This window comes from Juglans microcarpa x Juglans regia, chromosome 2S (genome assembly GCF_004785595.1).
Source record: "Juglans microcarpa x Juglans regia isolate MS1-56 chromosome 2S, Jm3101_v1.0, whole genome shotgun sequence".
Taxonomy (NCBI): Eukaryota; Viridiplantae; Streptophyta; class Magnoliopsida; order Fagales; family Juglandaceae; genus Juglans; species Juglans microcarpa x Juglans regia.
This window is the reverse complement of record NC_054597.1, coordinates 11,315,145-11,330,930: the sequence shown is the minus strand read 5'-3', so window position 1 is coordinate 11,330,930 and position 15,786 is coordinate 11,315,145. Positions and strand designations below refer to the sequence as shown.

Genomic DNA, 15,786 nt, shown 5'->3' with positions numbered 1-15,786 from the left:
TATTGCACTCTCAATCATTTTTCTTTTTATTGTGTTTTTTAAAATACATCACTAAGGCCTCATTTGAATATAAAAAGTATTATCATTATAATTTTTTTAAATTTTTACACAAAATATAATAAAAAGTTATTTTTTTTAAATCTCAAAATAATAATAATATTAAAAAAATAATATTCTAATAATATTTTATTTAATTTTCATTTCAACTCACTATTTAAACGGTACCTAAAACTTACTCTTTCTATTTTATACACTGACTTTTACAATAGACCATACATCAACTTATATTTCTTCTCTATATCATTTAAATATTTTTTTAATATTTTTTATTAATTTCAAATATTTTCTCTAATTACCAACGAGTTTGTAATATATCCATTTTTTTTTTATATTTACAATTTCTTCTTATACATAATGTGATATAAATTAATATTTTACACACAAAATAAAAATATATAACCCAAACAAAAATTATAAATAAAACCAAAAGAAGAAAAAATAGAATTATAGTATAAGAATATTCTTAATAGATTATTGGGTACATGACGATAAACTTGGGTATGAAGTGAAAGTAAGAGAAAATAAAAGGAAATGACGATTGAAAGAGAAATAATAAAAAAAAGTTTTACATTATGAATAATAGCCGCTACATGTAACGGGTTTATTGTATACAAATGAGAAATAGATATGGGATACATAATTCATTAGACATTCATTTTGGACAAATATTTATACTTTTAGAAGAAAACATGTATTTTACATAACCCATTGACCAGAATGCACTTACTTTTTAAAAAACAAAATAAATTTTTTTTCTTATAAAAGGTTGGCTTATTTACTTGAAATTTGTATAAATCATTACTCTATACAGACATGTTCTTGCTTTTTTCTTCTTATGCTTTCTTCTGCGTCACCTTAATTTTCAATTAACTTATATATATATAAAAACTACATAGTTTTTTTTTAATTATGGTTTTCAATTTTCTCTAATTACATATCATTGCTTTTAATGCATAATAAAGGTTATTATTATAGGAGTAATGTTATTTGTCGTTCATTTGATCATTGTTTTTTGTTATATCCACACGTGATGTCAAATGATTAAAAAGTTATTTATTATTTTATGTTAGTTTGCACTTGATGGATGACATATAAAAATAATAAAAGAATAATGATTAAAAGTTAGATAAATTGTATTTTCTTATTTATGCTTAATTAGAATTCTTTTTTTTTTTTTTTTAACAATCCATTATATATCAAGGAAAAAGAAAGAACATTGAGTCAATGCTCTGTATTTACAACATTTCTATTTAAGGTAGATCTTTATCACTATAAAAATCTAAGGAGGAATTAATAAAAGTGAGATATTTATACTTAGTTTGGGTCCTGAGGCACAAAAGCTAACTGAACAATTAAATATTATTAAAATATTATTTTTTAATATTATTAATATTTTAAAATTTAAAAAAATTAAATTATTTATTATATTTTATATTAAAATTAAAAAAAATTATAATAATAAATTGTGATGAGTTTAAATTTGAAATGGAGCCTAAATCTCATGCACGTAATATGTTTATGCACTCAACTGTAAAAAAACGTAAGGGCCTTTCGTATCGATATCACATGGCTTTTCTGAAACATTGCATCCACTTGAACCATGAACTTCCAACCCCCAAAAGAGGAAGAAAATGCATTGGAATTTGGAAACAAAGTAAATGGCACAGAAAAGTGGATGGATCAGGTCTCAATGGAAGCTAATTCTATGTGCTTCTGACTATTTTAATGGCAGCAGTTACGGTGAGATGCGTGCCCCGCAGCAGACTCAGCCTGTGCTGAGTCTGAGATGCAGGTGCAAGTTATTGGCAATTGGCTTTTAGTCGACACATCGTCACGTAACCCTCAACTGTCATTCTCAACACAGAAAACATGCATCATCAATGAAAGAGAGTGGCTGCGGCAACTTGACATCTTTGAGCATTCTCCTTATATTGGTCTAATTTATCTTTAAAATTTAATTAATATTATATTTTTTTATATTTATTTATTCTATTTAAATTCAATCAACACATTAGATTAATTATTTACTCTCTATATAATAATAAAATATTATTAAATTAATAATTTTTTTATTTAATTTATTTCTATCACATTTTATAATTCTATCAATTTAATATTAATAATAATTATATTCTAATTAAATTAATATTAAAAAAATCATATTTTCAAATATCATTTAATGCTAATAACAAAAAATTGAGATCAAACTTATCTAAATTTCTTATTTATTAACCAAATATCTAGTAATTTATCCATTTCGGTGGCAATAAAAAATCTACACCTACAAGACTTTTTAAGATCCAACATCATTTTAAATTACAAAAAACAGTGACATAAATCTGCACTTCCAATATTTGATTAATTAGTATGTCCAGCACTTCCAACATTTGATAAATCTGCACTTACCATGTCTAGCAACATACTAGTATTCATGTATATATCTTAATTTCCCTCACGTACATAAAATAACACTACTAGGTGTTTCCATGAACGGGCCACTTCACATTTTGGACCACCATACCAAACAAATGGCTGTAAAACTGGAACACCCACAGCAAATTAAGCTCAGGGAAAAAGAATACCTTTGATGGCTGTAAAAGGGTTGTAAAATAAATTCAAGTACTTCCTTTGATGCAAATTAAAAGGGTTGGAGTGAGAAATTATTATTTTAATATTTGGTGAATCAATTATAATTCTCTGTATTTGGTCAATCACTGTAGTAAAAATCTAAATTATTTTAGAGATAGCCAATTCAATGTAGAGTCTTTTTAATACAAATTATCTAAATTTTAACTAATATCCTCATTTGGCCAAGCCAATGAGGATGCTCTAAGGTAAAATAATTAGGAAAAAGTTACTTTGCCTACAAACTAAAAAAAAATTTATTTTTTTATTTAGTAATTAAGAAAATAATTTTAAATATATTAGAGTATTTTTTTATTTTTAAAAAATATTAAAATATATATATATATATAAAGGGTAGCCCCACTCAAATAATTAATATAATACACAAACAAGCTGTAATATAATATTCGGTTTGATATACAAGTCTTGCTCACGTTATTCCTAAAAAAAATCAACATAAACAAGCTTTCTATGTAGAAATTCTGTACCCAACAGTAAAAGTAGTTTATTTTACATTTTTTTTTAGAGCAAGCTTATTGCACTCTCAATAGTTTTTTTTTTTTTTTTAATCGTGTTTTTTAAAATACATCATTAAGATAATGTTTGAATATAAAATGTGTTTCATCTTATTTTATCATTATAATTTTTTTAAATTTTTACACAAAATATAATAAAAAAATTAACTTTTTCAAATCTCAAAATAATAATAATATTAAAAAAAATAATATTCTAACAATATTTTATTCAATTTGCATCTCAACTCATTATCCAAACGGCACCTAAAATTTACTTTTTCTATTTTACATACTGACTTTTACAATATATTATACATCAACTTATATTTTTTCTCTATATCATTTAAATATTTTTTTAATATTTTTTATTCATTTCATATATTTTTTCTAATTGCCAAAGACTTTGCAATATCTCCATTTTTTTTTTAAATTTACAATAGCTTCCCATATATAATGTGATATAATTTTATTTTTACACAAAATAAAAATATATAACCCAAACAAAAATTATAAATAAAACCAAAAGATGAAAAAATAGAGTTATATTATAAGAATATTCTTAATAGATTATTGGGCATATGACGAGAAACTTGGGTATGAAGTGAAAGTAAGAGAAAATAAAAGGAAATGAGGATGGAAAGAGAAATAATAAAAAAAGTTTTACAGTATGAATAATAGCCGCTACATGTAACGGGTTTATTGTAGACAAATGAGATAGATATGGGATACATAATTCATTAGACATTCATTTTGGACAGATATTTATACTTTTAGAAGAAAACATGTATTTTACATAACCCATTGACCAGAATGCACTTACTTTTTAAAAAACAAAATCAATTTTTTTCTTATAAAAGGTTGGCTTATTTACTTGAAATTTGTATAAATCATTACTCTATACAGACATGTTCTTGGTTTTTTGTTCTTATGCTTTCTTCTGCGTCACATTAATTTTCAATCAACTTATATATATAAAAAAAAAATAGAGTTTTTTTTAATATTATGTTAACAAGAATTCGATTATGTAAACATGTTTCTTATTGTGATGAGGATTGGAAAATTAAATCTTATTTGAGAGATAAGTATAATGACATCACATGTTATAATCCAATTTCTTTAGGGCAAAATAAATATCGTAAAAGGAAAAATTTTCAATTCGGAGTTGAATTAAAGTTGACAGAGATTTGAATTCGGGCTAATTAAATGATAGCATGCCTTAATCATAATTAGTCGACACAATTAAGTCGCATGTTAACATCATGTTTCACGAAATACATCCCGTGCGTATTGGTGCTAATTGAGGTTAGCACTTACATGATTTTGTAATAAATATTTGATCATTCTCAGTTTTAAATGATATTAAAATTTCATAAACAAGAAGGATAGTTTATTCGTGTTATGATCATAAAGATTTTATCATTTAATGATAGAAAATATGGATGCAAGTACGAGATGAGAAATGCTACATCGATAAAAAAGAATCTTATAAAAATAAGTTTACAAAATGATATAGTTTGATGTGTAATATTATGTCTATTTTAAAAATAAAAAATAGACTTATCATATTAAATCATGTCAATTTATAAGTTTATTTTTATAAGAATTATTTGCTAACCAAATATTTCTCATAAGTTTATTTTAAATAGAATTATATTAGAAGAAGATCACTTTGAATGCGAAAGATAATCTATCTATAATAAAAGTGAGAGTTTAGAGGCTGCAATATAAAAATTCATGTGATAAATTGGATCAAAATGCCCATCTATAGATCCCATGTTGGGTTGAAATTAGGGGTGTAAATCAAATCGGTCCCGTCCGATCTAGGGGGGATGGTCCATCATATTTCTGGACCAGATCGATCACCCTAGTGGACCAAATCAGACCGTTAGCTATCGGTCTGTAGGGGTGGGCTCCAACTCCAACTAGGGTCGGAGGTCAAAACACCCTCCAATTTTTACTCCAATCGGAGTAGCAACTAGGCTTTTTCAGGCCCAGTTGCCCAACTTGCCCTACTCAAGCTCAGTTGCCCTACTGAGAAAATGGACTCCAATCAACCATTTCGACCCTATTTAATAATTTTAAAAAATAATTCAAAAAATCTAAAATACTGTAAAAAAATAAGTTAAAAAGCTAAAATTTAAATACAATAACTAAATCAAACTAAAAATTGTAAACCATAAATTTAAATTTAAAACTACAAATCGTAATAAATTTAAATTTATAGCACCCAAATATTGAATAATGTCATAAATTTCATTCAAATGTGAAATAGCCACAATGCCCCGCATTAGTCTTGGACATCCCTACATTTGAGTCGATGACTCGATAGTAATTTCCAATTTTGTTGCATGAAGTTTTAACTTTTATTTATCAGATGCACTATCTTTTCTTCAGTCATTTAACTATAGACTTCTAAACTATCAGTTAAATGATATTATGAACTCACCTCTACTTTTAACTTTGATTAGATAATGATTAAATAAAGTTGAAGATTTAAAATTAAAAAGTGTTTTTGTTTGTGGTGATTGGATATTGAGATGAGATGAGATAATATGAGAGTTTTTGCTATCCAAACCATGCTTAATGGCCTATTTGGGGTTGTGGTAGGAGTTTTAAACAATGCTTAAATAGTCTTAAAAGATCTTTAATGAGAAAATTAGTTGTTTGAGTATTACATATTAAAGTACTTTTAATCTCAAATAAGCTAAAATATACGTTTGAAAAAAATTATTAAACGTACTTTTCTAGATAATGCGGAATGTAATTCGAATTTTAAAAAGACTGTTAAGGGAAAAAAATACTCATACAATTTTCAAATAATTATGACTTTTAAACTTTCAAGAATATGATCATAATTTTTAAAAATTCAAATAATCGTAATTTCTTGTAACGCCCCGTCCCAGAGGGTTCGGAGAGTTAACTCATGTCGCCTAAAATCATCTTAATAACACTTTTAAAATAAACCAAAGTCTCCATAACATATTAACCTATTTGTTCAATACAAATATCTATGTTCCTACATAAGGGGACATCAAAAGTATTTTCATAATATATATAAACATTTCCACAAAGACTAGGAATATCCATTACTGAAAATACCAAAACCACATAAAATATCAACACTTCAAAAAAAGACTCTCCAATAAGCCCTTGTACCCTAAGACACTTAGTCTTCTATGATCAACGAAACTTGCAAGTACTCCATGTTCCTGACCTATAGCTATTGTATCAAAATTATCTGAAACATATTATGGAGATAGAGGTTGAGTTATTAACAACTCAGTAAGTAAAGAACATATACTAGTATGCAAACATGAGCATTTATAGAGTTCAGAATGCAGGACAAAACACTTATTTTTTTCAGAATGTAGAGTTAGAACATGTTATCAAAAATATCAGAGTGAAAGTTTAAAAATATTCTTATTCAAAATTTCCTTGGCATAGCATAACTGAAATATCATATCAGAATAGAATTCCATGTTTAACCCCTGTGGTAAGGTTGTGCAAACCCTGGCGGCCAACAGAGCAAAAACAGAATGTGCATCTTCTCCTTATCATTCTCGGAGTCCCGAGTGTGCACATAGGAAAGACCACGCAGAAAACCACTTTATTTCCAAAGTGGGTGCACTAGAAATAGAAAAGTTGGTACCAACCCAAACAGAAACCATAGTTTTACACCCATGATAAGGTTAGAACAGAAACAAAATGTCATGCTAGAGGTTTCAGAAATCACATCTTATCATATCAGAGTACAGAACATTTTCAAAACAGAATAGAATCAGATCACAAAAATATAATTTAGGCACAAAATTTCATATTCGCTTTCTTTTGTACAGTTCGGAAGCAAAATGTCAAAATAAGCACATGTCTACACTAGTCATGACAGAAAATATTTCTTTATTATACAGAATTTTATGAGTAATGTAGAACAAATAACTGAGGTCGTTTTCAAAATTTTTTTTCATAACAAAACATGCACATTTTCAAAATTGGTCTCAGTCTATTTTATTTTTATACAAAATCTAGCATAGGAACCCTACTTACCTGGATTCCTTAGCTTTTCAAAAATTTCTTCAACAATGCCGAACAAAAATTAATTGTCACCTATAAGATGATCACAAAAATTTCTAATTAATCTCATATTTCGATATTCAAGCCTAAACTTCTAAAATAATCCATTTTTAATTCCTCAAAATCCAAAATTCTCATTATTCCTAAAATACCAACATCACTTTCTAAACTCATCAATATCCAACTTAATAACTCCGACTAAAATCTTAAATTCTAACTTATTTACAATTGAGATCTTACTATAATTTATAAAACTAAAATAACATAACTATATCGAAATCATTATAAGTAGATAATCATACTTTTGTTTTAAAAAAATATTCTTTTACAAGGATTCATAATAAGATTTTGCATTTACTGATCATTCCAAAAAATTTCTCAGTATTTATTTGATAACCAATCCGATAAAAAATATCAGTCTCCTGAAAATAGCAACTTAGCAAAATAAACCCACATGTGCCTAGTGTAAACATAAAAATTACATGCAGCCCACGTTTCAGTTAAAAAAAAATATATATCAACTTAGCTGATGTTTTAAACAAAAAGGGCAAAGGGGAAAAACACCCTTCATCTACCAGTTACCCAAGACAACCACAATTCCCTTTTTAAGTAACTATTATTAACAACAAAACTAAAACCAGAAGAGGCAAACGTGAGTGACGGCAGGGACATACCCTGAAAAAAAATCGAGGTAGCGGCATCGTGGGAGCGCGATGAACGTTGGACAGAGGTGGTGATGACTTCCCGATGGTGTCGTACGGAGAGAGAGAGAAAGAGAGAGAGAGAGAGAGAGAGCTGAAAATGGGGGAGAGGGAGATACTGTGAGAGAGGAAACGGAGGGAGAGCAAAGCCGAAAGGGGAGCTATAGCGAGGTGGTGTTGGTGGCTTACCGAGAGACCGAGGTGGCATACGATGGACCGAGGGTGACGGGACGACGGTTGGAGGCGTGGGTTGGCAGGTTAATGGCACACAGAGGTAGGAAAACACTCCTCTGTTTCTTGGTGTAAAAACAGGGGTGGTGATAGCTAAGAACCGGACGGGATACTCGGAGGGGCGGTGGCGCACAGCTGGGATGGTGAATTGAGAGAGGTTGAGGTACCAGCGCGGACTATGTTTGGTGGCGTCGCGGCATGTGGATTGGCTTTGGAGGTGGCGGTTTACTAGAAGCAAATCGAGCCCTTCGGTTTGGTGTTTTACGGAGAAGTGATGGTTGGTTGCAGTCTGTACTGAGGTTCACAATGGGGTGTGGAGGCTCAGATAAGTATGGATGGCTGAGAGCGTGAAGAGAGAGCAGCGGCACATAAACTAGGGTTGAGGATGTTTAACATATATATATGTATATAGAAGATATAAATAGTAAAGAGAAAACCTAGAGGAAGAAGATGAAAAGGGCATGCATGAAAATGGAACCATGCGACGTGTTCTGAACGCTTCCACGAGACTGTGCTCTTTAGCCAAATAAATAAATAAATAAACTTGGCCCACGACTCGGATCATGTATGGGGTTATTGTATGGGTTTTACCTTATGTTTTGGGTCTCGACTCAACCTAAAACAAATACACTTATTCCATAAATTTTTCTGATGAACATCCACTTGATCCATTAAAGACTTTAAAACCTAATTATCAAACCTATTCAAAAATTATATTCTGCCAAAAATATCTTAGGCCTAAACTCTCTTCTAAAAATTTTACTCGTAATCCCAAACGATTTTTCATAACTCTAAATCCAAAATTTTGTAAAGCAGCTTGATTGGACTCGGGTGTTACATTTCTACATCAGAAAAACACTTTTTTTTTTTATTTCTTTCCGAACAATTAACGTAACATGTTTGAAAGTACTTTAAGCATGTTTGAAAGTACTTTAAACATATAACTATTGAACAGTAAATAATTTTTTAATAGTATAACTTAAGTAATAAAAAACTATAAGTTCTAAAATTATAAGTTATATTTTCCACCGCAATCTCAAATATACGCTAAGTCTATTGGGATCCAACATTTATTGTATATTTAATTATATTTAAAATAAATATATACATAAAATTTAATTATAGTGAAATTCACTTTAATATCTTTTTATCACTCCATTTAAAACTTAAAAACTTAGATAAAAATACTATTCAAATTTTAAAACATCCGAATCCGTAATTTTATGATTTTTAAGTTTTAAGGAGTTGGTTTTCGCGCGGATTTACGGAGGGAAGAGGAAGACGATGCGAAGATTTTACATTCAATGCACCGAAACAATGTTGGTGGTTAATTTCCCAGGTTTTTATGTGGCTTTCCGATAAATCTGTCTGTGCGGACAATCGTGGCGGGGAGAAACAACCAGATCCCGAAGTTGTATTTTACCATTCTAGCCCTCTGTTCCTTAATTCTCATTGTCATGGTCATCTCCATCCTCTCTTCTCGATACGACACGGCACGACACCCATTCGAATCCATGCAACCCAATATATAAACAAAACACCAATCCACAAATTACTATTTAGAAGATTAAACCAAAAAGAAAAACAACACAGAGATCAAAGAGAGAAGCATTTCTTGTCCCGTGTCTGGTTGATTTCTCTGCCTTCCTCCGATCCCTGCCGTCCATTTCTCCGTCCTGGATTCCCTCCTCCTTATGAAGTTCTTTGGTGATCTCTCCCTCTCCCTCTTCTTCTTCATCGTACTCTGTTCCTCTCTTTCCTTGATCTCATGGATAGGTCCTCTCTCTCTCTCTCTCTCTCTCTCTCTCTCTCTCTCTATATATATACACACACACACACACACACACACACACACACTTATATGCATGTATGTATATGTGTATATGTAGATGTCTGCGTTTGGGTTTTTGTAAATGTGTTAACGTGGTGACCTGTGTTATCATGGCGTGAAGCAGTGAACTGTGGTGAATTTGTTGGGAAACACATACAGAATCATTTTGATGGGGAATGGTGACGATGGGCGATGCTGTTTCCCTCTCACAAGTTTGCAAATCGGGTAAGCTTTCTGGTTTTTTCGTTTTTATTTCTTTTTTACAGTTGCATGATTAGAAACGCATTTGTTTGTAGGTTAAATTTTTCCTTTGCTTAATGCATGTTCTGTGTGGTCTTTTTTTTTAATTTCATTCGATATTTTTTAGGTTATTTTAGTACGAAGGTTGATTTATAAGAACGGGGAAGGAGTAGAATTTCAATACACACACACATATATATATGGTGCTTTCTAATGTTTCTTCGCTAGCTAATTGGTCAGCTTCTTTGTCATCGCATATTCATAGTGTCTAATTTGATTCTGGCTTTAGTTAAGGAGTTGAATACGGTTGAGTATGCATGCACTGAAGTTGGTTAATATTGAGTATAAGAAATTTCGATTGGGGTCATGCAAAATCAAGTGAGCTATGGATCGAGTCAGAAGATTTTTTGGAATGGGTTTGACCTTTTGCAAACATCGCTCATTTAAAAAAAATAAAAAATCTGTAGACTATTTGTGTGATGGTAGGGTGTGGACAAATTAGTAAAATAAGTGTGCAAGTTTTGTTCATTGGCCAATTAACACTAATGTGGTGGCCGAGGCGTTGACCTTAAAGGGGTAGTTTTTATTTTTTATTTTTGTTTTTTGGTATGGTTGGTGATATAATGTATTCTGTATATGTGATTGCAGAGATTTGAAGTCTTATCTTTCAGATCTTAGCCTTTTTCTGGCTTGTGAAAGTAAGAAATCGTATATCCTGGTGGACAATCAGCCATGGTTGAGAGACCCTGGCTCAAGACGAGCTCAGCTATGGCAATTGATGGTTACCAAGGTGGTTAAGAGTAACTTTTTGTGTTTGAATTATATTGCTTTTACGTTAATTAGAAAATGAAGTTTTTTATACAATTCAGTCAAGGTTATCTCCTTTTGCCAACACTGCACGGAGGGGCAGAAAGGAAGAAAAGGATTCTTGTTGTAGACCAAACACTAGTAAATCAGACAAGCTCAAGAAATGGTTCTCGTTGATTGATGCGGTAACGTTGTCACATAAGAGGGTTCTGCTACCTGTTAAAAAACTTCGTGAGTCTTCTCTTGTTAGCAGCGAGTTGCATAGGACACTGTATGGCTTTATTGTATTTGAAGTTTCATGGAACAATGTCCGAGGCATCAACTACTTGAATGAGCTTCAGGTAATATTTTTTGTAGATGTCCTATTCTTTCTTCCGTTTATTTTGAATTTTGTTTGTGTCCTATGGTTTTCATGTCATGTCATGTGCCAGACCGATACATGTCTGGCTATAGAGGCCAAAGTTATGCAAAGATGGGAATTTGATACTATAGCTCAAGCTGCAAGCTCTATATCTTCATGGTTCTTGGGAACACTTGCTGAACAGCTACTCTTGAAAAAATGTCTGGATTCTGCCTTAGGTACTCTTCTTCCCTCATTATTCCTGATCTCATTAGAGGAAACTTATCTTTTATGATGTTAGACGTGCACAGGAGTCTTGTTCCTCATCACTGATATGGTGTAATTTTAGGTATGGCATGGTGCTGTGTTCTGCAATAACGTTTTGTTTGTACATGTGTGGGGTTGTGTTCTGCTGTAACTTCTTGTCTGTGCATGTGTCGAAGAACCGAATAGATTAATAATCATGTTTTGGGAGTTTTATTCATTTGTTTTACCATTATCTTTCTTATTTTGTTAGGGACTTATTTCAGACATAATGTGAGCCTCATAGCTAGATTCCTCATGCCCTGTGAAGTATGTACTTGGAAACAAGCAGCAATTTCCATGTATCTAGGGTTTAATATAAATTTGGGATGGATGAAATCACAGTTGATTAATGGGGTTTAAGATTTATCCAATGTTATGCTTCTTGCGTTTCATGGGGCTTAAGATTTCAATGCTTTGCTCGAAAGGTTTGCTCCTCAGTGTATTAAGATCCATCTGCTGTCCCTCAAGTTCTCATCTTTTAAAACATTATCAGGCATTTTTCTTGTAAATATCAAAGCAAGTGAGAATAAACACTTCTGAACTGGTGTGCATTAGACACCCGATCAATAAGGCTCCTATAAGCTTATTATCAATAGGCTACATACATCAGATATTGTCTGCAATAGGGATGAGCAGCTGTTGCCTTTTGCTTCTACTTTAAGCGGCATATAATTTTAAGAACAGAGCCTCTTTTTCATTTTTTTTCGTCTTTTTTCAGTTTTTGGTGGTGGGGAGCCCAAGAAAGATTATAAAACTTGTCCTTAAACCTTTTCATCTACTGTTTTTTCTTAACCGGCATTAGACCTCTTTATATTATTTGTCTTTCTTTTCAGCTTTCTGTTGCTTACCATATACATATATTTTGAAATTTTCCCTTAAAAGTGTTAAATTGTTACTCATGTATGCCACTTTAATGGCTGCTGGAACTGTATTATTTCTGTACTTCTGACCTGAATGAGCATTGATCTTATTATTCTCAATTTTATGATCTGCAACCTTTTCAGGAGAAGTATTCTTTGATGCTGAAGAAAATTTCTCCAAGGCTATCCCTATTAGTGATGATGATGAAAATGTCAGCAATGCTGATCTGTATGTTGAGGATAATTGTTTCCACCGCCTTGGTGGCAATTATAGTCCATATTTCGCTACTGATCAAAACAGAAGTGTGCTACACACGCCACCTCCACTCAGTGAGCCTTATAAGAGAAAAGAAGTAATGAAGTCCATTAGGACAGGAGTTGAAGTTGATACTTATTCTGAGAAAATACAAGATCAAGTTGACGACTCGTCAGAAAACTCCAAAACCTTTTCCTGTGATTACAAAGATGCAGTTGAAGCGCCTACACAGTACATGGATGTCTTGATTTTGTTTAGGTTCATTGACCGTGATCTCCCTTTTAAATTAGAGCAAATAATAATGTCTGATTTGCGGTTACTTACCTTGTTAGAGGCTGGGCTTCCATCTTGGGTCATCTTCCTTCAGTCATACCCAGGGTTTTGCCATCTTTATCGCCCATGGATGTGCCCTTTGGCAAGAGTTTTGTATGTTCTCATCTCAGTTGTCACTGTTCTCATAGGATTTTATGATTTATACAAAAATGTCCCAGTTCTCAAGGCAACCGCTTTTCGATTGTGCGGGCCTCTGTTGGACTGGATAGAGACTTGGGAGATGGTGTCAAGGATCAAGTACTTGGGAACAATGCTATTTCTACATAATTTTCAGAAGGCTTTTAAGTGGTTTCTTACAATTACACATGCTGCTCGATCTTTCGTTTTAGTTTTTACCCGGCCACTGGCACAGCCTCTTCTGGGTTTCATGGAATTTCTTCTTCCAGTTTGGAGTGTGTTTATGGAAGTCATGCAGAGCTTCTGTTCAGTCATTTGGATCGTGATTGGGTCTTCTATCAATTTAGTGGAGAATCTGGTCGAGATCTTACTATTGCCAATATGTTTTAGCCTCTCGGTTATCTGGAGCATTGGTAACTGATCATCTGTGTTAGTTTTAAATGAGTTCATATAATTAATCAGGTATATGGCACTGATTGTACTCTTTTTTTGTGATAATACTGCAGCAACGACCATTTTGTATCCGATATCTTGGATCCTTTGGGAAATGCTTTATGCCCCAGTTCGAATAATCCTTACTTCAGCCAGTTTCATGGCTTTCATTTCTACCGGCTTGTATCAGATGCTAGGACAAATGTGGCAATTTGTTAGTAGCATTTTCCAGCTTGCTTCAGCTTCGGAGGCAACAGTGAGCACATATGAAGTTTCCATGTGGCGTTCACTTTGGAATGATCTATTTTCCCAGGTTGTAAGAAATTGTAGAATTGCATCTGATAATCATGTCAAGTTAGGCAAGTAAATTGCTAAGAAGATCATTTGCCGATTATGATGATTTTCCTTTTGCTTTAATTTCAGGTCTTCCGAGCTCTAAGAAGTATATTAAATGGTTTTGTTGCCTTCTTCAGCGCCTGCAACAGGCATCGGCTTAGGTATGCTTAATTAGTTATTGTACTTAATTAGTTATAATTATAAAAATCTCGTTCGACTCTTGTTGATGATTGTTTTGATTTGATGCTCGCTATGCAGCATTTATAATCATATACAGGAGTTCATCCAAAGATTATTTGGTCAAGCCCATATAATAGATCACGGTGTGCAGAACACAGGCAGTACAACATCTTCTGGGACTCTGAATCCCCGTAAGTAGCCGATTTGCCGTATGCATATAATGTCGGCCGTCGTTATCGTATGCAGTTATAGAAACAAAAAAAAAAAAAAAGGGGTGGTTTGGTGCATGCCACCTTTGTTATGATCGATGCTTTTTGCTCTAGTTAGAGATCATCCGGCCAGTTCCCCAGTTTACCATTAATTTCATGGTGGCAGAGGTGCCAATTGAGAAGAAACGACCCATGTCCCGGATGACATTTGACAGCAGCCATTTTTAAGTTACATGTTCTTTATGCAGATTTCGATTGATTTTGGTTTTTGCAGTTAGAAGAAAGGAGGAGAATTCACATTAACTGAAGCCCCATCTGTATTTTAAACAAAAATAATTAAAAAAAAAAAAACCATTGATAAACATAACAAAAAGCTATCTTTCAAAGAAAATGGGGGAAGAACAAGCATCCGCCCGGCCACTGAAAGTAATTGTAAGTAGCTCATGTTCTTTTGTTCTTTGCTTTCTTGCTTTCACATTTCGGACCTTCTGATTCCCCTTCTCCTCTAAATTTAGACCCTTTTTGGTTATTGTAGATGCATTTCCCAAGATAAAGGTTTTGGCATTGTATCTAAATAGTCAGTTTGGAGATTGTAAAATGGTATGTAAGCTTGAAAAGCATATCAATGGTTGATATAACTTTTGTTCATAATGTTCATAGATATTCACAAATCTTTTTTGATTTTGAAATGAGCTCAAAGTATATTCTCTCTGTTGCTCAGCTTTGCTTTTTTGCACGTCTTCCATGCATCGGCTAGTGTCTCCTTCAATCCTCTGGAAAGATGAGTTGATCAATCTTCTCGTCTTTTTTTTTTCACTAATACATAAATGAATGCATTATTTATTGTTTATACATCTTCGATTAAGAATTATTACAATTTTCTGACTCAAAACATTTTATATAATTTGGAGAGAGATTGATATAACATGTAGACCAGACCGCATTGCATTAATGCTGTCCGTAACAAGGTGCTCTTTAATATTAAATATATAAGTAATAATATATCCAGTCATTCAAGTACTATGTAATTATTTTAAAAAAAAGTAGAGTTTACTATTAAAAAATTAATTTTTTTATATAAATATCGTATTTACTCACTTTTTTTTAAATGCATTGTATAAAGTTTTCTTATTACATATACAGTACAATGTACATATGAATTCGTCGTTTCATTACCAATGGTTTAATTCTCTCCCACCCCTTCTTTTATTCTCTCCCCCGCTTCTCTGGCGGCTCACTTTCCACGATCATGAGCATCGGTCCCTACAAACTACAACTCACGTGGCCACGACTTGGTCATGGATAGTGTTATGGATCTTCACTCTTCATAGCCGTA

The 15,786-nt window shown here is 32.1% G+C and overlaps 1 protein-coding gene across 4 annotated transcripts; it reads left to right on the top strand.

Annotated features, from left to right (window-relative positions):
* Nucleotides 1-9,507: 9,507 nt before the first annotated feature.
* LOC121252014 lies at nt 9,508-15,077 on the top strand. 4 transcript variants are annotated; one of them, XM_041151462.1, is made up of 11 exons: nt 9,508-9,910; nt 10,159-10,259; nt 10,923-11,064; nt 11,144-11,422; nt 11,513-11,660; nt 12,732-13,706; nt 13,800-14,038; nt 14,149-14,222; nt 14,320-14,432; nt 14,725-14,882; nt 14,986-15,077. In XM_041151462.1, the coding sequence occupies exons 2-10, from the start codon at nt 10,204-10,206 to the stop codon at nt 14,751-14,753; spliced, it is 2,055 nt and encodes a 684-aa protein (XP_041007396.1). In that variant the 5' UTR covers nt 9,508-9,910; nt 10,159-10,203; the 3' UTR covers nt 14,754-14,882; nt 14,986-15,077. The 4 variants fall into 4 exon arrangements, with proteins under 4 accessions (XP_041007396.1, XP_041007395.1, XP_041007397.1 ...); XM_041151461.1 differs by having other exon boundaries at nt 9,508-9,979; XM_041151463.1 differs by having other exon boundaries at nt 9,508-9,979; nt 14,966-15,057.
* The last annotated feature ends 709 nt before the right edge of the window (nt 15,078-15,786 follow it).